The sequence below is a fragment of the Brachyistius frenatus genome, unplaced genomic scaffold (assembly GCF_029030835.1).
Source record: "Brachyistius frenatus isolate BFR_SWC_R1_liver_20210118 unplaced genomic scaffold, ASM2903083v1 Contig_7, whole genome shotgun sequence".
Classification (NCBI taxonomy): Eukaryota; Metazoa; Chordata; class Actinopteri; family Embiotocidae; genus Brachyistius; species Brachyistius frenatus.
Genome location: NW_027210606.1, coordinates 958871 through 982476, shown reverse-complemented (window position 1 = coordinate 982476; position 23606 = coordinate 958871). Strand labels below are relative to the sequence as shown.

General features: G+C 44.9%; 1 protein-coding gene across 2 annotated transcripts; it reads right to left on the bottom strand.

The window, feature by feature from the left end:
• Positions 1 to 6111: 6111 nt before the first annotated feature.
• stx10 (syntaxin 10) lies at positions 6112 to 16424 on the bottom strand. Of its 2 annotated transcripts, none has more exons than XM_069689528.1 (9): positions 16361 to 16424; positions 15817 to 15892; positions 14803 to 14896; positions 14121 to 14215; positions 12759 to 12821; positions 11575 to 11676; positions 10002 to 10108; positions 8412 to 8506; positions 6112 to 6157 (listed from the first exon to the last, which is right to left on the bottom strand). In XM_069689528.1, the coding sequence occupies exons 1-9, from the start codon at positions 16393 to 16395 to the stop codon at positions 6132 to 6134; spliced, it is 693 nt and encodes a 230-aa protein (XP_069545629.1). In that variant the 5' UTR covers positions 16396 to 16424; the 3' UTR covers positions 6112 to 6131. The 2 variants fall into 2 exon arrangements, with proteins under 2 accessions (XP_069545629.1, XP_069545628.1); XM_069689527.1 differs by lacking the exon at positions 6112 to 6157 and adding an exon at positions 7604 to 7845.
• Between the last annotated feature and the right edge of the window lie 7182 nt (positions 16425 to 23606).

The following is a 23606-nucleotide window of genomic DNA, read 5'->3' as shown; positions in this document are numbered from 1 at the left end:
GTTCTTGAAAGTTCTTTTGAAAGGAGATGCTACTAATAATTCCACATTAACACGTGTTCGTAGAGTTGCCAAGTTGTGTAAAAAAACAAACAAAAAAAAGACAAAAAGAGTACGCGGAGACATGGTTAGCTGTAAAATAGTTTAGAGAAAGAGAACCACATATTTTTGCATTGCGATTGTCGTATGATTGAGGTGCTGTGGGCGGGGTGGAGGTGGGGGGGGAGGGGGGTTCATGCTGGAGCAGATGATTGCTTTTTACTGTACTGCAGCTGTTGTCGGGACCAACGATCAGGGGCGCAAAAACGGATGGACGGTCGAAGGCCAACGAAACGCTGTTCAGCCTCACTTCATTTTAAGGCTTCAAGTCTGAATGTCCGTTTTTAGAAACAAATCTCCTCGTGGATCAAATGGAGTAAGAAATCGACCCAAAGTAAGTTGACTTGACCTGGTTCTCCGACCAGCTTCTCCACAAAGAATAAGCTACTGCTGCTTGAATGGTTTTTCCTTTTCTTTTTTTCTTTTCTTTCTTCGCACGCCGCCCTGGTGGTGAAACGCAGCTACTGCGGCTCAGAGAACTGAGGCCAGGCAGCACCTGCCGTTACCACCAGATGGCGATATCCCGAGAAGCGGTGATCCTGCAGAAGCTACGATTGTAATCAAAGAGTCTTGATCACTGTATTCGTCCGAGCACCTTAAACAGCAGACCGCCGGAGGTTCCTGCTGCTCATTTTAACAACCCGACACAAACAAGCCAACCCGCCAAAACGTCCACGCCTCGTGGGCCGCGATGCCAAATAGAGCTGTCGGCAGATTGAGAATCGCTGACGTGATTTCCAAAAGAAAAGAGCGCTGCAGCGGAGTTTTTTTTTGTTTTGTTTTTTCTGCGCTTCGACTCGTCCATCCACGAGTCAGTCCGTCTGTTTTTCAGCCCTGATCTTCGTCTCGTCGGCAGCCGAGCCACAGACGGGACCAAAAGTGACGAGGGGGAGCGTGGGATCGTCTTCAAAAATAAATAAATTTAAAAAAAGCACCTTTGGGCGAGTGCTCAACTGTCCCAGAGAGCCAAAACCCTCTGCACCTTTCTGAGCACGCTCACTCCGTCGCTTCCTGGCTGTGGTTCGGATGGTTTGGCATCAGAAGTGGGACTTTTTGTTGATTTGGGGAGTGGGAATTGTAGATGTAATGCGTTCATTTTTTTTTTTTAAATGAATTTTTTTTGGGGGGGGTAAGTTCCTTATTTCTGTTGTTTTTATCTTTTTGTACAATTATTCCCGTTTTTATTTTGTATGTGTTTTTTTTGTGTGTTTTTTTCCTTCTTTCTTAATGTTGTTTACTGTAAAAATGATGAGGGTGTGCTAACCGACCCGCCTCCTGGGGGGCGGGTGGGGAGGGGCGGGTGGGGGCGGTCCAGCTGGATGGAGGTTACCGGTGAAGGGTCGGTGTTGTTGAGTCAAACGGGGTTCCTTCACAGATCTGGAAACTGACCTGGGAAAAAAAAAAAAAAGGAGCCGGAAAGCAGGCGATGGTTCTTTGGTTCTTTGGTTCTTTGGTTCTTTGGTTCTTTGGTTCAGGATGAATCCCAACAGCGTGGCACGAAGCTCCAAATGTCTTCAAATTGCTCTCTTAAAAAATGTTATATTCAGACGATCCCATTTTATTTAAGAGTTATTGAGAAACACGAATGTCCTCTTCTCTGCGAAGTCTGTCAAAAAAGCTGGTGGTGTTTGATATTCGGTGCGCGTTGGATTCGGGGGGACGGACAGGCGACGACGCTTCTTCTTCCTCCCCCCGAAGCTGCGTCGGCCGTTTTCAGCCTCCCGGCCGCGCCGGGCGCGACGAGGAGACTCCGGCGTCGGGCGTCGCCACCGTTTGCATTCACGTCCCGTTCGATCCATCTAAGAACCGGTGCGGGTTCACGGAGGACAAGCGAAGGCGTGTTACAGGAAAAAGATCGGGAAGTGACGGAAAAGTGGCCACGACAAAAAAAAAAACACAAAACAAGTATATTTCAACACTTGCTATTATTTGAACTTTAAGAACAGAGGGTGGATGTTTCCTGTGCTGAGAACCTGGAGGAATGTCAACACGTGTCATTGTGTAAAAAAAAAAAAAAAGAAACAAAAAACATGAACTGGCTTAACTTGAGCTGGGAGGAGAGCAGGGAGGAGAGGAGGGAGGGAGGGAGGGAGGGGAGGAGGGAGGAGAGCAGGGAGGGGAGGCAAGACTCCCTGAACCACCATCTCCCTCTCCATCCCGTCCTCTCTGCTCAGCCGCCTTCCTCCTCCTCTTGGTCTGCGTAGCGGCCGGACCCCCCTCCCACTCCCCTCCACCCCCCACCCCCACCCACCCACCCCACCCCCCACTCCCACGTTGCCCCTCGAGCTCGCTGTGTGCTGGTTTGTAGTCTCCTATCCAGAAACATTTACTCGGCCCCTTTCCAGTCCCCACACACCAGAGACAACACATATACTCACAGCTATAGATATATATATATATACAGATATATATATACACATATATATATATGAATATACTGTATATGTATACATGAATACAAAACGGGCAAACCTCTGAGATGCAGAAGCTCGCAGCCGCACCTGCAGCCTCCTCGGGACGCGTCGCAGGACACGCGTGTGCGGCTTCGTGTCACCGATGCAGTTTAACAAAAAAACGCAAAAAAAAAAAAAACACAAAAAAAAAACAAAAACAAAAAGCAAAGTACCAGTTTACCTCGGGAGCTCTCAGCCATAGCAGACCTTAATCCCCACAGATATCTCAGCGCTGCTAGCAGCTTCTGAACTGCTGTGGCTGCCGTTACAAAGCAGGTACATACTTTTTTTTTGTTGTTGTTGTTGTTGTTGTTTTTCAGGAACAAACCCGAGCGCCTCAGCAGAGCGCTCTCGGGCCATCGCAGGGTTTTTACACAAGCCGAGAGTCCATGTCAACACAGTCTTACCTCAGAATCATACAACAGAACAGGGTGGGGGGGGGAGGGGGCGGGGCTTACATATGATCATGGCAACCGTGAATGACTATTTTTTATTCCTTCTCTTCCTTGTCTCTGGTGTCGTTGGGTGAAAATAGTCTGCAGAGCTCTTTCTTTTTCTCTTTTTTTTTTTTTTTTTTTCCACTATAAATATATAAATATATAAACTGTACATTATGACATAGAAGCACTATCAAAAGTTTGATTGTTAGATGTGCACTCGCAGCATGAGGTATTATTCTTTATTATTCTTCATAACCCAGAAAAATGAAAAAGTGAAATAACAGCTTTTGGAAAGAAAAAAAAAAAGTAACAAACAAAAACAATGCAGTAGCATCTACTGATGTCAAAGAAAATACCCTCTCCCCTCCCCGCCTCCCCGCCTCCCCTCCCATCCCATCCCTCCCCCTCTCCCGCCCCCATCCATCAAACCGATTGCCCCCCCGCCCCGTCCCGCCCCGCCCCGCCCCGTGTACATGCCAGTGTTTCCCTCATGTGTTCCAAGTGCCAATAACTTTGTGAATTCCTAACTGTGACCCAGTAATAAAGATAATTGCACATTAACTACTGTAAAGAGAAAAAGAAACCAGACTGATTAAAAATGAGGAAAAAAAAATCTGAATATCTTAATAAAAGGTTTGTAACAAACAGGAGTGAGCCGACGGCTGTTTCTTTACCGCGTCTACCCGAAGGTTCCCCGCCGTCCAACATCTTTAGAAACGGTCTGAACAACGCGGCAGACTAGCGAGCTCGTCTCCTCGTCCACCGAGACGACGGTCCGGAGACGCTTCCTCCGTCGTTCCACCGACGCATCAACATGCTGCTGCAGAAATATTCACCAAAAAAAAAAAACCCCAGCTGGTGTTCATGTGGAAACGATAAGAACTGCAGGCGGAACCGCGCGTACCTCTCTGATCCAGCGCGTTTTGATGATCCTCATTTGGTTCAACAATTAAGCCGAGCCGGTTGGTGCTGAGATTTGAATGGCAGCGCTGCCGCTTTATCAAACGCCTGCAGTCACTCGCTGGAAACGTGCCGAGTGGACGCTTTAGAAGGAGTTTGGGTGGAGGGGACCGACCCGGAGCGTCTGCAGCCTCCTGAAGGACTAAATCTGGCGAGAGCGGCAGAAACGTTCGGTCGGACGTGACGTCACCCTACGTGGCAGATTTCACTTCTGAGACACTTCGAATGATGAAACCATTTTAATAATGACAACTTGTTGTCTGGAGTAGAAGGGAATCATTTTCTGGACCAGTTGGAGTACAATTTGTTGGGCCTTTCACTTGAGGTTCTTGCGTACCACCGGCGGTACACGTACCACAGCTTGGGAATCACAAGTCCAGCTTTTAAATGCGTTCAGTGTTTGAAATCTCGGATGTCAGAATTTCCTTCAGTGACTTGTAATAAACCACCGAATGTTTTAAAAATGAATGAATATGAATCCTACTGAAGAGACTTGTTCAAGCAAAACTATGAAGAGTCTGCACAAGAAAAGGGAGTGGGAGGAGCTTGTGTTCAGGTGAGCATGTGCGTCCACCCTCACAAAGATAACGTGCTTTTATTCACTGTTGTCATGGAAATACTGCGCTGCTAAATCCCACCATTATTATACCGTTTATGATTTGATGTTGGTGGAAAAGCTTGTGAATAAATCTGCATTTCGACTACATGACACGGAAACTACATCCGGTGGGTGACGTGGGACTCGTGATCGTGTCCCGGTGAACCAGGAGCGGAACAGAGACTCGACCTGCACGAGGTCGCCTCCGTGTCAGACCAGCTGTTTCTCTCACCGCGTCAGCACGTGAAACAAAAACAAAACAACACCTTTCTGGGGGAAAAAAAGAAAAAGCATCACGCGACAGGCTTTAAAACAAAAAAAACAACCTCCCCGAGAGGCGCGTTATCACCCGACACCAAACAACACCGACTCCAGAGGTTTGGATTTGGACTTTAATAACGTCGTCGGTGCCGAGCTGACGTACCGGCGTGACGGCGTCGGTCTCTCTCCCGCCGACTTTCACAGGACATCTGTCCCACGTGTGACTGGACGTGTCTCCTCACTGCCGGCTGGTTATTTTCAGAACTACTTGCAGTTCACGAAGCCGCCGGGGACCTCTCGCGCTCCTCCGGGGACCCCTCGCGCTCCTCCGGGGACCTCTCGCGCTCCTCCGGGGACCTCTCGCGCTCCTCCGGGGACCCCTCGCGCTCCCCTCGCGCTCCTCCGGGGACCTCTCGCGCTCCTCCGGGGACCCCTCGCGCTCGGTTAATCACAGCTCGGTGTAATTTCACACGATGGTTCCGCTCGGAGTGGGACGTCCTGATGTTTCCGTTTTGAAGAGTGCTTCTCAATTAACTCGCTCCTGCGACATCTGCAATAATCTGATCTAAATTAAAAAAAGAAACCAGAGGACCTGGAGCTAAAGAAAAAGACTGAACTCCTTCAGACATGACTGACGAGCTATAAAACCACAAGACATGGAATAAATGCTACTTGGTCACTTTGTCGAAGAAGTTTAATGAAACTTAAAAGCACACCAAACAATTACAAAAAAAATAAAAATAATAATCTCTGGATGCCAGTAACAAAACAATCATACGTGAAGTGACTTCGTGCAGCTGTTTTTACACGTCTTCATTATGGAGCGTGTGAAAGAAGATACAATCAAAAAAATGGTTTAAAATCAAAATCAAAATCAAAAGTCAAATACAGCAGAGCAGTAAAAGATAAAGTAACATTTAGTCACCCTCGTTGCACTTTTGTTTTTTCTTTACCAGACGTGCTGCTCGGCTTTAAAGGCCACGACGGCTGCCGGGACGCCGAGCGTTGTCGTCGGCGTCCGGTCAGTCCTGCAGACGACACGCAGCTGACCGCTGGCGCCGTAACCAAGCCAGCTGCTGGATTTAAACACGTTCGCTTTTGGTTCCAGAGTTTGGTTCCACTAATCCACCTTTGATACGGTTTCCTATGGGTTGTTGTTTTTTCAAACGATTCAGAAAAAGCCATTTTAAGTGCATTTGAAACCGAGCAGCACGCCAGAACCAGATGGTGACGTCGGTGTTGATGTGAGGAAGTTCATGTTCACAAGATGTGGAGGAGCTCCGTGAAATCACACCGACGCTGCGATCCTCCGTTACTCTACAATCACAACTCTCCCCTACAGTCAAACACTGTAAAATAAGACCGAAGATAAGTGATCAGAGAAGCTCTCCGTTAAAACACCTTCTGTTCGGTGCTCCACCTCCGGCAGTAAGGGTGCCGTCGTCATTAACCTCGTCTGCGGCGGGCGAAAGGCATCTGACCTTTGACCCCTTCGGTTAAATTAAAAAAAACCAAAAAAAAACAGGGCAAATGTTGAAGTTTGTTTTTTTTTTCCCTGTAAATGGTGACGGGAGCAAAAACTGGATCACACAGGATGAAACATTATTGAGCCTCCGTAAAGCCTTTATACAGGAATAATGTCCTTTTACACACACACACACACACACACACACACACACACACACACACACACACACACACACACACAAATCGATTTAAAGTTAGTTTCTGCAGCGCTGCAACACACCGAGGTGAGTGGAGACATGACAAAGACACGCCGTGACCCGCGGCCTCCAGCAGGGGGCGCTGTGAGCCTGCGTCTGGGCGGCGCGTGCGGACATCCTGCCCAGCAACTATTCCTCATCAGCTGAAAATCTTTTCAATAAAAGACGCGAACCCATTCGCTCTGAACCAAGGTTGTCGTCTCATCACCCAGCGAGTAACGAAGCCGGAGCCAATCAAGTGCTGAGGCGTCTGCAGGTGGGGGAGGGGGCTGCAGACCTGACTTCACCCCCCCCCCCACACACACACACACCCCCTCCCGAGACGCAGCAGTCGGGGCAGGAAATGAACGCTTTTGTCCGGCGGCGGGAGCAGCAGGGGGACCGGCGGCCGGCGCCCTCGTGCCGTGCCGTGCCGTGCCTGAGTCTGCATGTTTTGGTTTTGGCCACACAGCAGCTGAACTCTTCCTGCTGCCTCCGTGTTGGACTGGAGGGGGAACCTGCAGACTTTTGGCCGGCCGACTGCCCCCCCCCCCCCCCCCCATTTAACTCAGGACCGGTGGGTTCCCACCCAGACTCACATGTAGGCACATGAACATACTGCACATTTCAAAACGGTATAAAAATATCTTTAAGGCAACACTGAACCCCCCCCCCCCCCTCCTCCTCCTCCTCCTCCACCACCACCACCACCACCACCACCCGGCCTCCTCCCTGCTACGCTGCTCCTGTTTGGATCCACACACGAATAACTAATAACTACATTTTACTGGACGGAACATTTGTCAAAAATAATTTTCACCCAGAAACCCCGCGAGGAATCACATTTCATTAACGCTTCAGGTCAGCTGCTCTCTGGGACGGTCAAACCCGAATATTTATATTAATAAGACTTGAAAATATCTTCATTTGTTAAACTTGCAGATTTGTGTTTTCAAACCAGCAGCAAGCAGCACACGTCGAGTACCGTACAAATAACCAATATGAGATACGTAGTAGCACACGGCGTCCCGGTGCAGAGCTCCTCTGCTGAGACGCCAGCAGGGTTTGTCCCGTCCCCCGTCCCCGTCCCCCCCTTAGACATCCCAACTTTTCTCTGCAGGTCACCAGTGTCTGTTCAGCGTGAGAGAAAAGTAGGTGATGTGAGAGGACGGCACAGAGACGTCCCTCTCCGTCTATGTCCGTCCGTCCGTCCATCCAGCCGACCGGTCAGTGAACAGAGTCCAGAGGTCAGAGACATCAGAGCATAAAGAAGAGGATGAGGACCACGATCAAGATGGCGACCAGCACGCCGATGGCACACCACTGCCTCCGACCTGAAGGACACCAAACAACATCCAAATAAAAGACGATTCATAAAATGACAAACGATTCTTCAACGCCAAAACAAAAGCTGCCAAAATGCCGACGATGAGTTCAGACGTGAAGGAACACAGCAGGAGTTTCTGTGTTCAGCGGGACGCTGCCGCCGCAAGAATCCGAAACTCACGTGATCATCTGTAAACTATTCAAACACGACACCGAAGATAAAAACACGTTTGAGCCAAAACGACGACGACAATCCGTTGTTGGATTTGTGAAAGTTTCCAAACTGAGCTGACTAAAAGCCAAAATGATGCTCGTGCTTTGTATTTTGTTTCGTGTTTGTACAGGCTTATTGTCCTTTACACGCGTACTGAAGCCCTGCCTGTGATTGGTCAAAATACTCAGGTGAACCAGATGACTAAGTGGAGACCACAGAGCTTATTATGGGATTGAAAAATTCAATTAGAAACACTTTCCAGAGCTTTTTTTTTCCTGCATATCTGTTTTCTAACCAGCTGCTTTCACCGGGACGCGAACGTCTCATAATTAGCGGCGACTGCAACACGTGACGACTTACTGCTGGTCATGTGAGACACTTTCTCCAGCTTCTTAAGGACCGAGTCCATGCGGGACGACGTCTGGTCCATCTCGTCTCCAAAGTCCCCCAACATGCTGCACAGAAACAGGAGCGCAGTGTTATTAAAAACAATGAACTTCCCTGCTGTCATTTTTCTACCGTTTTTTTTTGTTTGTAATTAAACCCGAGTTGTTGTTGTTTTTTTTTCAAACTCTAAACCTCCACGTACTTGAAAAGTTGCCTTCAGTTATTACGAGCTCTGGCTGTTGCAGGAAACGATGAGAGGGCCGAATGAATCGCAGCCTGTGTGTTTGAATGACTGCCGGCCGTGTTGGTTACAACAGACGGAGTTTAATAAGAGTCCGTGTGGTTCAACCTGTGGAGCCGGATCAGAGACTCAAACAGGTATTCAAGTATAACACAGTGCAGCTGATGTCCGGAGACATGTCCATCCGTGGACGTAAAGCATCTCCGTACTAGTCGCATTAACTCTTCGTTAACCGACGCTAAAAATAAGCTGCTGGAGCGTCCTCCATTACCCAGAATTCCCTGTGATAATTCCCAGCTGAAGGTGACGTATGTTTCTTTGATGTTAAGTGACTGGAGTTTTTATTCATGATTCTTTTGCTCGTTGTTTTCTTGAATAATCCACTCGTCGTTTGGTCGACGTCACGTCAAAAGGAAAGACTTTTGAATTCAGCGTTTACGATCGCATCAAGAAGGAGCAGCTGGATACCAGAGAAATATTAGCTTTTCCTTCTTGAAAAATGGCCTCAACAGTGAAGATGGTGATGAAAAGAGTTGCTGAATTTTCGGCCTCTTGGCGAACGGATGGAGTCGTTTCAGCTCTCGGAGGTACTGAAGCTAAAAATGGGACCAAAGTTAATGGTGACTGTTGATGGTTTAGTTTCCATGTGGGCGATGGACGCCTGCAGGGAACCAGTGAGCTGTGAGATGGATTGAAATGAGGAGAAATGTTTTTACACTGTTGATGTTTTTACACCACGAAGAAGAAAAGAGTTCCGGATCAGAGGAAATATTCTCCGTGTTTACGTTCCTACAGAATATTCATGCAGAAAAGCACCTTTAAAGCAACGGCGCATGTATGAATTTTTTTGTTGTGATTTTATACACTTTATTAATCCCCGAGGGGAAATTTCTTCACTACAGCAGGGGGGCTCTCAGGGGGGAGCTGCTGCAGCAGGCTGCCACTAGCGCGGCGCCAGGTAACCTGACCTGAGGTGCATGTTTTTGGATGATGGGAGGAAGCCGGAGAACCCGGAGAGAACCCACGCAAGCACAGGGAGAACATGCAAACTCCGCACAGAAAGGCCCAGGACCGGATTCGAACCCGGAACCTTTTTGCTGTGAGGTGACAGTGCTAACCGCTGCACCACCCTTGAATGATGCATGTATGAACGGCGCATGTATGAATGACGCATGCATGACCAGTGCATGTATGACTGACGCATGTATGAATGATGCATGTATGACTGACGCATGTATGAATGATGCATGTATGACTGGTGCATGTATGAATGACGCATGCATGACCAGCATGACTGGTGCATGTATGACCGGTGCACTCACACGGCCTGCTCATCCAGCTCGTCTCCGATCCGTCCAGACATGTCTTTGAGGACTCTGATGCTGCCCGACACCAACTCCAGCTGCTCATCCTGCTCCTGCATGATCAGCTACACACACACACACACACACACACACACACACACACACACACACACACACACACACACACACACACACACACACACACACACACACACGTCATTGACAGGTGGATGACGTGGCGTCTGGGTTTTGTTCTCCTGCTCTGCTTCGGTCTGACTGATGCCGCTGACTCGCTCAAAGTAAATCCAGCTGTGTCCAGATGTGGGGCGGCTTTAGATGTTAGAAATCCTCACGGTGTCTGTACTTTATGTACAGTTCTTGTAGGCTTGAAGAGAACACTTGCGTTTCTTTTCCTACTTGCCAGACATGGATGTGATTTACGATGGGGAGTCTGAACGGTGGGTTTTATTTTGAAAATTGAAATCGAAGCCGTCCTTGTTCGGTCCGCTCCCTGCAGGACTTTCTTTGTTGTCACCCAAAAGAAGGCGGCTCCCAACAGCGTAAATCTTTTAACCGACATCTCCCTCAACGAGAGAAATACGAACGCGCGCGCACACACACACACACACACACACACACACACACACACACACACACACACACACACACACACACACACACACACACACACACACACACACACACACACACACACACACATCCTCTTCTTCTCACTGTAAAATCACCTTTTGGAATCATTTCCCAAACAGATTCACAGACTTTCCTCGTGTACTCAACATGTTGGCGTGTCGTTCATTCAGGGATCAAAGAGAAGGAGGAGGCCGGATCGGCCCGTCGAACAGTCCGAGGTCACAAATCATCGTCTTTCCTTTCATTAACTTAAAGTTGTTGTTTTTTTGCTTTTCTCATTCTTGTGTTCATTTCCTGGTAAAAACCAAAATCCGTCCCAGGTCGTATGACGACATACTTTCACCGTCGCACTGTCAACCCACACCACAGGAAACAGAAACCCACGACCTCCTGAAATAAACTCGCCACCTGTATTTAATCCTCTTCTGCAGCGCAGCACTTTGTGCAGCAGACACGCGTCCCACCTTCGCCCTGAATCCTGCACTCAGCTGCTTTTCCATCGCAGCCGTGTGATTCGCTCATCAAAGTCACGTGACGTTACACAACGCCGACGCTGCGGTCTGAGAGGAAGCTTTCGCGAGGCGCATTTTAGGACTGACACACTTCCACATGCGTGAATATCAGCAGCGTAGAGGGTCGTTTACTCAGTGCTGCATATTAACATCATTTCACGCTTTCTTTATAATCCGACTTCGATTTCTCGTCTCCAGTTAAATCCTTCGACAAAGGAAAAATGCGAAATATGAGAATATCAAACCGATGAACGATAATGCCGTCTTTCTTTTATCCCGTTTCCTTTTTCTTAAATCAACCCAACTTTTTTTTGCCTCTCCTGTTATTTTTCAGATTCCTTTCTACTCCCGTCATGCGTCTCTTCGTCCACCCGACGACGTCTCTCACACCGCCCGCCCGCCATTTACTTTGTTCCCTCCGTCTCTACCTGCTGTTGTTCCTGTTGCTCCTCCATGTATCTGGAGTTTGCAGACACCAGATGAGCCTCCAGTCCTGTTGACCTGTCCTGACCTGTGGAAGTCAGCAGCGCCTGCACACACACACACACACACACACACACACACACACACACACACACACACACACACACACACACACACACACACACACACACACACACACACACACACACACACACACACACAAACAAACCTGTTTTTAGCAGGAAGAAGTGTGTGTTCTGATGCAGCAGTTTCAAAAACAGAATTACGTTTGGAGCCACGTTGAGACGTGATCAAATGCAGATCTTCTCTGCAGAACCACCACGTTCACATTCTTCTCCGCGAGCAGCGCTGCTGCCTTCTTAATAAAAGAGCTTATTGTTGTTTTACAGCGGAAGAATTGAGAAAGAGAGCAAGCTGTGCTAACAGCGAGCTATCTGATACATAACGTGCAGAAACGGTTATTTATGGTAAATTTCACACCATAAATTGAACACGCTTTAACTATTAGAAGTCTTTGCAGCTGAGCGACGAAGCATTCTGCTTTGTAGCTTGTTTACAAGAACCTGAATGACCTGCATACATTGTCGAGGCCAACAGGGAAGGTGTGGAGAAGGAAGTTAACTCTGGTTGTCGGTGTTACGTGTTACATGTCTTCGATGCATCTTTCTCACTGCTGCCAAACCGACCAAAGACGATCAGGTTTAAAGTCGGTGCAGATGAACACTGAACCAGGTTGTTCTCGCTGTGGTCATCAGGGACCGATCATACTGACCAACAGATCCGCTCTCAACACTCAAAATTTGTGCACCTCTTTCTGTGCAAAACCACTTTCCAGCTTTATCCAAAGCTCATATGAGGCGTCCGTATTTAAAGTTCTTCAGAAGTTATTTTGGTGCAATATTCTCTCCGTTTGATGTGAAGCCTCCAATGCAGCTCAGCACATAAAGTCCAGTATGAACAGCAAGAAAAACCTGTTTCAACGTTTGTATGGGCACGTGACTATCGTTACAACAGACTTACAAAAAAATGGTGAATCTATCCTTTAAATATTGGCACTGCATGAAGAAGTTCTTTTGTCATGAAAAGCAGCGCTTTAAGATGCGGAAGTGAACGAGAACGTGTTGCGGACCGACTCTGCATTTTGTTTCGTACAGACACATTCACCAACCTCTCTGTTCTTCTTCTCTGCCTGAGCCACAGCAGACGGGCTGGACAACTGATCCTTCATGTCCTACACACAAACACAAACACAAACACAAACACAAACACAAACACAAATCATGTACATCTCTCATTCCACAATTTGTCACGATAGTAGATGAAAGCCCTTTAAAAGCAGCAGAATCTCTCATGAGAGAAGTCATGAACCACAACTTCTGCTGCTGGTGCCAGAACTGCACAGTTCAGAATGTCAGCCCGGTCTTTTGTCTTTTGTCTTTTGTCCTCCCTCGGAGCTCTTTTGTTTGGCCCAGATGACTCAGTTCTCTGCAGGTCTATTTTAAGACCTATTTTCTATTTTCCTGCGAGTTGCGTTGGAAACGGACTCATATTCTCATATTTCCTCTCGAGTCTGCAGCGCCGGACGTTTCCGCAATTCCATCAAAGCCGGGAGCTCAACAGCAGCGGTGTCGGCCAACGATCGATAATCCATCTGGCGTGTGCTGTGAAGACACACATACTTACTGTGTGCTTCAGCTGCTGCTTTTATGCGTGTTTGACTTTGCCTGCACAATCTGTGTGCTTTGTTAGAAACACTTCAGATGCCTTCGGGGCCATGTGGCCGTTTTCTCTCTTCCAACATGGCCGCCTCGTAGCCACTGGAAACCCATTTCAAAATAAAACGTGCGTTCAGTGTGGCAGTTAAAGCTCGTTCATAAACATCAAACGAGGAGAAACGAGTCCATTGTTTTGGTTTTGCATGTTTCTTCTACTGCGTGAACATGATAACCGGGGTCCTTCTCCAGCGTGGAGGATCTCCCTCACTGATTTCTGCATTTTGAACACTTCCCTCTGCATCATCACTGGTAGGTTCGTTCTGCCACCGCTGCATTGTGGGATTGATGCAGTGAAAACGCCACGGACATTTGATATTCTTATCGATATGATATTTTAGGACACTACAGAGCACATCAATTCTGAATTTGGAATTGGACAAAGCCTGTGGATGTACAGTCTATCATATGGACATCACTTAACTGGGTGCGCTCCTATAATCTAATCCAATCCAGTACAACATCTCTGCTGCAACTAAATACATTTAAAGTTTATGATGGCAGCTTGAAGTTCAAACTTTCACCGGGGTGTTTATTCAACGATATTGGTTTTACTTGGGTTGTAGAAGGTTTTTAATTTATCTCATTCACAAATGTTCACTGAGCACAAAGTACAAAACACACACACACACACACACACACACACACACACACACACACACACACACACACACACACACACACACACACACACACACACACATAAAAACATCAAACTAAAGACATTCCTCTATATGAGGTCGTGTTGATGTACCTACCAGGACAGACTTCCTGGTTCGCTCCACAAAGTCTCTCCTCTCCTGAAGTTCGTTGTCAACCAGTTTGAACTTCCCCGGGTTCGACTCCACGATACCTGAGCCAGTCAAGGACGCATCAGACATGCAGAAAACTGTGCAGCACATGTTGGTCATGAACACCATGTGCAGCATACTGGCAAAAACTGCCATTAAAATAGGTTTAAAGTAAAGAATGAAAAAAAAAAAAAAAGTCTCGGTAGCAACCTTCAGTTATCGTTTCCGCTCTACCCTTCAACACTTGAAGATGTTCCCCCGCTCCGACAGCCCTTTTGTTTTATGAACGTTAAAACCCATTTCATTCATCACCGTCTCTCCTGTCAAACAAATCTAACGTCTTCTGACTTGGAACATAAGAACCCGTTCATGAGTCCTCTGGCTGAACATTTGGTTCAACAAAGAAGATTTTCTTACATTTTCCCAACTGCTAAAAGGGTCTTTTTTTTATATATATATATATATCTCTGCTCTTTGCTTAATTATAATGTGAATACAATTCATATAAGAATAAGAGTGAAGATCAGAGGGGGACGGGGTGAGAGAGTGACACAAAGCGTCCGCTTGCTTTAAAAAAACTACCGATGGTCGTGTGAAGATACGGGCTGTGGGGACGAGGTGGAGAGATTTGTTCATGTTTGAAGGATACTGATGGTTTCACTGAGGTCCTCCAGGTCCCAGTCGATGGCCCTCAGACAGTTCCTCAGTTCATTGGCGCTCCAGTCCAGCTCATCTCGACTCACCTGAGACCACACACGTCAACATGAAGCTAAACACAGTCTGAACATTTTACACAGCTTCAGCTTTTCATACCATCTACTCGACACAACACAGCAGAATAACGCCTATTAAATGTCATTTTAGTCCTCAATGACGATCAAATTTCAGTTTTCAAGAAATTAGTTAGCAGGCAACAGACAACAACAACACGTCCACAGTGCACGTCATTAAATCACGAGGATGTTGAATTTTTTAACAGTTTCCAAGTTAAGTGCTGCATGAATTATATACGCTGCCGCAGGTAAAGCACTCAAATGTGCTCTGAATGATAATAACGCAGCGGCGGCCTCAGACAACATTTCATTTGTTTTGCAGATGAAAATAATGTCTAATTTCCTTTGATCAACATGTACATATTACTAACTCCGGGCAGCGAGCATGCGATTGCCATATTTGTCATTTCTTCTATACGCTGCACTTTACTGTCTCCATTAAATACGAGTGGCATTTAAAATGCTCCAAACCAGCTCTTGGCCACCAATTTATGAAAGAGGGAAGCTGTGGGGATCAGTGAGTGTCAATGATGTTGCAGAAGGCGGTTGGTATGTTGTTTCACATATGGACCGCTGGAATTTGACGGATTTACTGATAAGACATTTGGATGCGACGACATGCTGACACGACAACTGACAACCTCTAAATGCCGCTTGAGCATTTAATCAGCGTCCAAATGGCGTTTTGAACTCATTTGCGTCGGGGATTTACAGGTTTCCGCGTGTGATCGCATCCTTGCTTTATATGTGTTTTATAACCAAGAGCAACGTGGGGCACCGGAGGACATCCGACAACCCTGTCAAGAAACACACGGTGTGGTGTGTGTTGAATGATGGGGTCTCTTTTTGACTCCACGTGTCAGGTGTGAGGTGTGTTGATGAGTCTCCACCTGCGTGCCCTCCTGCAGCAGCTCCTCCCATCTGTCAAACAGGCCCCGGGCACGAGAGAGGGCCTTCTGCACCTCCCTGGACGCGCAGAGGAGACATAAAGAGACATTATGAGGACGGACCCCGACAGCTGGTTGAGTCACCCTCCTCTCACCTGGCTGCGGGTCAACCCGGGCTCTCCAGCTGCGCCCCTCGGTCAACCGACCCAAACAACATGTCGCAAACAGCCCGTCAGCAGAGCAGCGACACTTGTCCAGGTGTTTTGGTGCAAGCCGACAGAAACAGAAACGACTCTCCGGGTTTTGTCGCTGCAGGATCGTCTCTTGATCGTCTCCACAAGCACCAACACGTTCACTACCTCCGCGGAGCCGCTGTAACGCTGATGCTAGGTAGCTACAGCTAGCCGCTAGGCTAACTTCCCCGAATGTAACTTTTTCTTAAAAGGAAAACCAAAGCGGTCTGCGCAGTTGGACATCAAATCTAGCGTAGTTTGTAATTAACGTGCACATACGTTGACTTTTACGTCTCAATTTGTTCATTTCTTACCCCTTCACCACGAAAAAAGGGTCTTCTATCGACATGATGTTTCCTTCCGACTTCACACCGTGCGCACGCGCAGTTGCGCAACTCCTGGCAGTGTACAAAGTGCCGGGAGCAGGAATAGTGACGTCACTGTGAATATGAGTTACGATCATTCACGCAAACACTGTCTGAGCTCGCGCTAAGCTGCAGTGTTTGATGTTCATTTGATTTGAATCTGTCATAAACATACACAGAAAAGTAACAAAATCCAAATGGGACCTGGACATACAAATGAATTTGAATAAAGCTTAAAGTCAGGCTGCGGACCAATTTGACTAATGCTGTACAATAGGTTTGTAGAAGGAGATTAAAAACTCTGAGCAAATGGGCCAAAATAAATGCTGCTCAACTGTTGTTTACAAAGTTGTAAACAGCCTTCAGTCCCACGTCCCTGTATGAGACCAAATAGTAGGCCACCTGAAATACATGGATATATTATACAAATGTCCATAAGAGGGGTAGTGGGACATATCCAAGAAATGATGTCACAGGATGAATCAATTTCTCAATCCCCCTTAAAACAAACCTACAAACTCCTGCCCTGTTTGAATTTGATCTGTTCATCAATCAAAGGAAATGGAAATCTGACAGAGGTTGATGGATCGTTGGACAAAACAGAGGTACCATTAAAAATGTATTAGAAAAAGATCTCCATAAGAACAGCGTGGATCAATGTAGGGTGATGCTGGGGGGGGGGATGCTCCCTCTCTGTACATCTCTCCTTCCTGTCCCACCCATTTGTCTCTATTCCTGTGGGTTTTTCTCTCAATCCCACACTGTCCTGCCCTGCTCTCTCCTTCCTGTCTTCATCCTGTTTCCTCCCCTCTACTACACCTCCTTCACTCCACTCCCTCCCATCCTGTCCTGTGAAAATTCATGACCAGCATTTTATAAATCACTTTCGACACGCACGTCCTGAAAGGGTCGGAAGAGTAAAGAATACGTTTTGAGGAAGCGTCCTCTTTTTTGGTTATACTTAATAATCTGCTGTTTCATTCACCGACAAAATAACCGTGATTCTTGAACACCACCAGAAACCGCCATGTTGTTAAAATGTCTATTTCATGCTGGTATTTTTCATCAAACTATGGCACCTTTGTTTGTCAGATGATTTGGTACAGTACTTTATTCTACGTGAGTGTTGTGGATTCGAATTACGACAAGGTCTTCAAGGGTCAAACTAGAATAGATCGTTCTGAACAGAGAAGAAAACAGTAATGATCAAAACACATTTTTGAGTGGAGGAGGACTTTAAAAGGCTTACAATTATTATTTTTAGAAAACAATAATCAGGTGTATAGCAACACCAAAACAGGTTTTACTCTGCTCCTACTTCCTAGTAAAAAAAAAAAAAAAAAAAAAAAATCCCCACCCACAAGTATACTTCCTTAATAAGTGCTGGGTGACAAAATCGCTAGTCATCCTTCTGTGTAAATATGTGATCCAAATTGAACTTTGCTGCGTGGATTTCTTGGTCCAGTCTTTTCAGTGTGAAGTCCCCTATTTCTGTAACTATCCCTCCACTGTAAAGAAGGATTCATAAAGTGGATGTTTGATGTTAAAAGAACTCAGCTGAGGTTCAGAGATGCCAGAGGACTGTGGATTTTGTCCTACAGAATCCAGGTTGAATGAAAAACAGTTTAGGGTTTTCATCACGACGCTACAACTATCACTGCTACTATCTACTGGTACAGGTACAGCATCGCAGCAGTGATACAATTGCTGGCACTAGAGTTGATGGTCTGTTTAATATAGGCTACATTAAAAAAAATAAAAAAATAAAAAGTAGAGTACAAGCACTCACAGATCATCAAACTTTATAGGCCATCATCAGCATAGTAAAAACATAGGGAAATGACTGCACAGAAATAATAGTAAGAACAAACTGATCAATCAGCAATTGAATCCACCTGAACATGACACACCCCTTTGAAGGTAGAAGAGCTCATATTATGTGACAACAATGACCATAACAGTAGTGGCTGGTGTGCCAAGTCAAAAGGTAATAACGGCGGCACGGTGGTGCAGTGGTTAGCATTGTCGCCTCACAGCAAAAAGGTTCAGGGTTCGAATCCGGTCCTGGGCCTTTCTGTGCGGAGTTTGCATGTTCTCCCTGTGCTTGCGTGGGTTCTCTCCGGGTTCTCCGGCTTCCTCCCATCATCCAAAAACATGCACTTCAGGTCAGGTTACCTGGCGCCGCGCTAGTGGCAGCCTGCTGCAGCATCTCCCCCCCTGAGACCCCCTGCTGTAGTGAAGACATTTCCCCTCGGGGATTAATAGAGTACTATAAAATAAAAAATAAAATGAGAACATGCCCAAAACAGTAAACATGTAATAGAAAATCAATATATATTCCAGTTACATCAAAGTGTGCAACAGTTTCCATAGTGATATACACAACCCATAAAAACACTGTCACAACATAGAGATGTGTCTGTGATAAAATATGCTGAAAACCGTAATAAGGACAATGAGAATATAGAAGAAAATTGAATACAAGCCATAAGACCCTAATAAATGGTTTGATTTTTATTCAAGTGGAATAGAGACCTGCATAGCATGCATGAAATGTAAAAGTACAACTATTTACACAATTCAAATCCACAATTAATTAGGGGCAAATAGCAGAAAGAGCTGTTCTACTGCACTATAAGACCCCGTAAATACATTTTGGAATAAATATATTAAAGGAAATGATGCAGAAAAGAAGTCAAGAATATAAAGAACTACACAATAGAATCTGAATATATTAAAATAGTAACGTCCTCCTTATATTACAAAAAGGATCCAAGCAAAAGTTGTTTTTTCAGGCCTTCTGGACTCTCGTTTCGTAATGTGTGGATCCATATTGCTTTTCTCTGTGATAATAATCTTTTTTTTTTTTTTTTTTTAAGTATGTACCACTATTGAAGTGGTACATCCTTGCTAAGGAAACAAAGATCTTGGCCAGCTAAATTGAAATGTCTGCCCACTGCTTTCTCATCTTAGTTACGTATACTATGATGTGCATTTGTATACATGTCATAGGATGATTTAAAATATGAATACGTTGCTTACATGGCAGTTTCTGTCAGAGTTCTTCCATTAGCATCCAATTTTGTCAAAAACGACTTATCTAGGTTTCAGGTTTACACACTCCGCAAATAAAGATGACCATAAATGGGTCACTGGTAAACACACTCACAGCAGAGGGTTTGAAAGCAGTTGTTATCCAAAAGGTTGTGTGTTATGGAAATGGGTGATGTGTTTCTGCACAATCATCAAGTCGACCAATGATGACTCATACGTGCAATAGACCAGTCTAGTTTTTATAGTCTTTATCAACTATTGCACCATAACCAGGCAATTGATTCTGAATCAATGGAAGGTGTTTGTTTGCAATCCTGAATGAAAACGCACATTTTGTTCATAAAAACAAAATGTGGAAGTAAACTGGAGGCTGATTACCCAATACACTCACTTATAATCATGCCATACAACATGTGAGGTACAGTAGTGTCCAGTAAATTAAGTTGTGTGAGAAAATAAACAGTGTTGATGATAACACATAAGTAGGTTTAACTGAAATAGCCACAAAACTTGCCTCGACACACTATATAATCTGTACATCATACAACATCCTCTAAACTCAGACATTATGTTTGAAGACAAAAAAAAAAAAATCCTTAGCTAAATATTTGATTTATGAAGACATTTCAAAAAAATTGTAAAATCCAGTGTTGGTTATTTTTGCTGCACATCTAAGGTCCACCTCAGCTGAATGATCTGCTTCAGTGGAAAGTTTGATTCATTTGTGATGTAGCAGGAAAATGTTCTCTTCTGAAACAAAGCCACATCTGAAATGAAATTGCTCCAGCACAACAAAAGACTCTGACCCAACAACAAGCAGGAGGAGTGCTGAGGCTAAAAATAGACACTGAACCATCCCCTTATGGTGCCTTCAAGTGCTCCTTGTAAGGATGGCCTACTTTCATGTTTGGAAGTCATGGGCTGCTGCAGCTTTGTGCATTCATCAGTTCTCACAGTCCAACATGACGGCTTCAAATGATTTGAGTTTGTCAAAGGGATATTTCAAAAGTATTCAAAGAAGCTGAAACCAGAGATTATGTTGCAATTTATGCTTAAAAACACTAAAAGGATTATTTGTTTATCAAAATGGTTGCCTATTAATGATCTGTTGAGCAATGATTTGAACAATCGTCTTATGTCTAGAGTCCTGTTTCTGTCCATCTGACAAATGTAAGTCTAATACTCTCTTTTTAGTTCAATCTTTCTCAATTTGTGGGGAAAAAGGTTTGGTGGCAAGATCACTAATCATTGCGTTCATCAGTATGTCACCTCCTCTGTCACTGGTTTTTACAGTACTGTACAGCAGGGTTTTAAAACTTTTTCATTGAAAACAGCTGCTTTCTGCAGCTGGAAAGGACTTCGTTACGAGAAGAGAGAGTAAAGCTGTTCACTGTGCAACCAAAATAATGAGCTGAAAGATGTTAAAACACACTGTAAAGTTACAGAGTCCGGTGATAATTCTCTGGGTTTATACTCAAGCAAGTTCCAAGAGTCATTTAACTCACTGACATCTTTACAGAAATGAAAGGAAACAAACGGCCACCTGAAGCTGTACGAAAAATGTAAATATGCTCAGTTTGCATGAAATTATCATTCAAAAAAATAAGAAGGCTCCAGGATTTGTAGTTAAGGAACTAAAACTTCCAGCCAACTGTCCTTCAAAATCTATGAGGAAGACATCGTTTATAAAGTTGTTTATCTTCATAATGTTAATTGTAGCAACAGTTTCCATGCTGCAAATGTTGTATTTTGGCAACTAGATCATCTCCAAGTCCAACCAGCCACTGTTTATTCTATAGAGAAATATTGCCCTGAGAAGCAGGCCCCACCCTCTGGTCTGCACACACACACACACACACACACACACACACACACACACACACACACACACACACACACACACACACACACACACACACACACACACACACACACACACACACACACACACACACACACACACACACACACACACACACACACACACACACACACACACACTCCACCGCCCATTTGGCCTCAGGCAGAGGCAGCATAAGTATAATCACACATAACACCGTCACCATAGCGACCAGTCGGGTACAGACCTGAAGTGAAGTCATGTTTGGTTGTTTTCTTTGCTTAAGAACCGCTCAGCTTAAAGAACTGCTCATTCAACGTCCGTGTCAAGATCAAACTGTGATGAAGTGTGATTGAAACTGCCGACACACACCAGTAACAACAAATCACTTTCCATTTACATTGTATGTATATTTTCAGGGATCTTCAGGATCTCTTTGCATGAGATAACATAATAGATAGATAACAGCTTTAATGCAAATTACATGTGAATTGAAACATTTCCTGCCTAACAGCAGTTAAAAAAAAAAAAAATCATGCACTGCAGTTAGAAAGTAAAATAATACATTTTAAACTATTTGCAGGCCACTTTTTGCTCAACAACAATTACCATTGAAGGTGATTCTTGTTGATTTTAAACTATTATTTATTGTATTGTTACAAACAAGTAATGACGACTACACATGTAAGACAATTGATATCCATTCCCGTGTTTGTGTTTCTGACGCCATGTTCATGTCATAGTGGAAGAAAAAACTGTTTGCCTTAATATCGCAGCATAATTTTAGCTGCCATGAATTATAGGATTTGCCTGATTTAAGGTCTAAATTTGACATTTTCACACAGTTCTGCAGTTTCACTTCAACTCCAAGAAAATAAATAATTCCCTTTCCACACTTGGATATAACCTTACATGTTATGTTTTTTTTTTGCCCTCATCAAATAATGATGGTTATGGATACTTCAACTTTCATCTTTTTATTTCCCACTAATAGCTCTCACTGTGCTTACTCTCATTTTTATTCTATTTTTAAAAAAGATAACTTTAGCCCTTACTGATCCCCAGCTTCAGGTTTATTGTAGCTTATAATATGATCCATAATATAAAATATGGTGCAGATTTCAAACCTGGGCTGAACCTTTGTTAATCTTGAACAACATGCTGCAGATCCACGAGGACCTGAAAGTTGCTGTGCAGGGTTCTTGACAGGCTCCTTCCGTTTGACCTCAGTCATGCCGCTGCTTAGTAACCTTATTTACACCGGGGACAACTCCATATATGGAGTATAGATGACGCCACCACCGCTGAGAGCGGGGAGGAGGGGCTGCGGTTGCACGTTCACGCCGTGGCTTTTCCACTGTGGGACGCGCGCTGGGGCTTTACTACCGGATGAGCCATATATGGAGTCTGAGTGCGAGTGAGTGACGTTTTGTGTTGTGTGCTTGCTTGCGTGTGAGCGAGCGAGCGAGAGAGAGAGTAGAAACTCCCTGGAAACTGGAGACACGTTTCCTTCTCCCACGTAAATTTCTCTAACTGCTGGCTGGGTTTTTACCAGAATGTAAACACTGATTACAAAATGTCACGCTGCTCAACTTCCTCAAACACTGGGCAGCAAATCTATTATGTTCAATATCTGATTGTAAACTTGTTGTTTAGCTGTTGTTGCGAAGAAACATACAACACAACGCACGACATTGCACCTTGTGTTATATTATCAATGTGTGGTGTGAGAATATAAATATTCACTTTGACTTTATTAATATAGACTTTATTTAAACTATATTTAATTATAATACCACTAATGTGTCTCTCCTGGAATAACATTGGCTTTGAATAATGTTTTGTCATCCTGCTTGGTTAAAGCTTTATTTCATGGTTTCTATACAAGAATACATTCACAGTAATTTGTGGAATAATTGTCTTTATAGAAAAGTTAACCCAAAAGAAAACAAACCTGGTTTCTTGGAATCTTTTACGAAAGCTGACAAAATGAGGCTGAAAATGAGAAGAGCGAGATTAATAATATAAGATAAAACCGCACAGAATCGAATCTGCTAAATTGGACTTCACGGACTGCAGGAGCGAGAAATGACTGTCTTCAGAAGCAGAAATCTAAATAATAAAGAGATTAACTGTGAGAAAAAAGGGGGAGACGGAACAGATGGTGTGTGTGTGTGTGTGTGTGTGTGTGTGTGTGTTGTACAGCTACAGCAGGTGTGGGCGGCGCCTGTTTGTCACTTACTGAGGAATGAAGTCCACGTTACGTCAGAGAGGAAATAAAACGCCACCCTGCTACTCACA

Excerpts from the sequence above, each read along its gene's own strand:
- stx10 (XM_069689527.1), bottom strand. The coding sequence starts at position 16,395 with ATGTCGATAGAAGACCCTTTTTTCGTGGTGAAGGG. Across the intron at positions 15,893-16,360 it reads CCTTTTTTCGTGGTGAAGGG|GGAGGTGCAGAAGGCCCTCT; the intron begins GTAAGAAATGAA and ends CTGCGCGTCCAG. Across the intron at positions 8,507-10,001 it reads GAGCTGGATGAGCAGGCCGT|CATGTTGGGGGACTTTGGAG; the intron begins GTGAGTGCACCG and ends GTTTCTGTGCAG.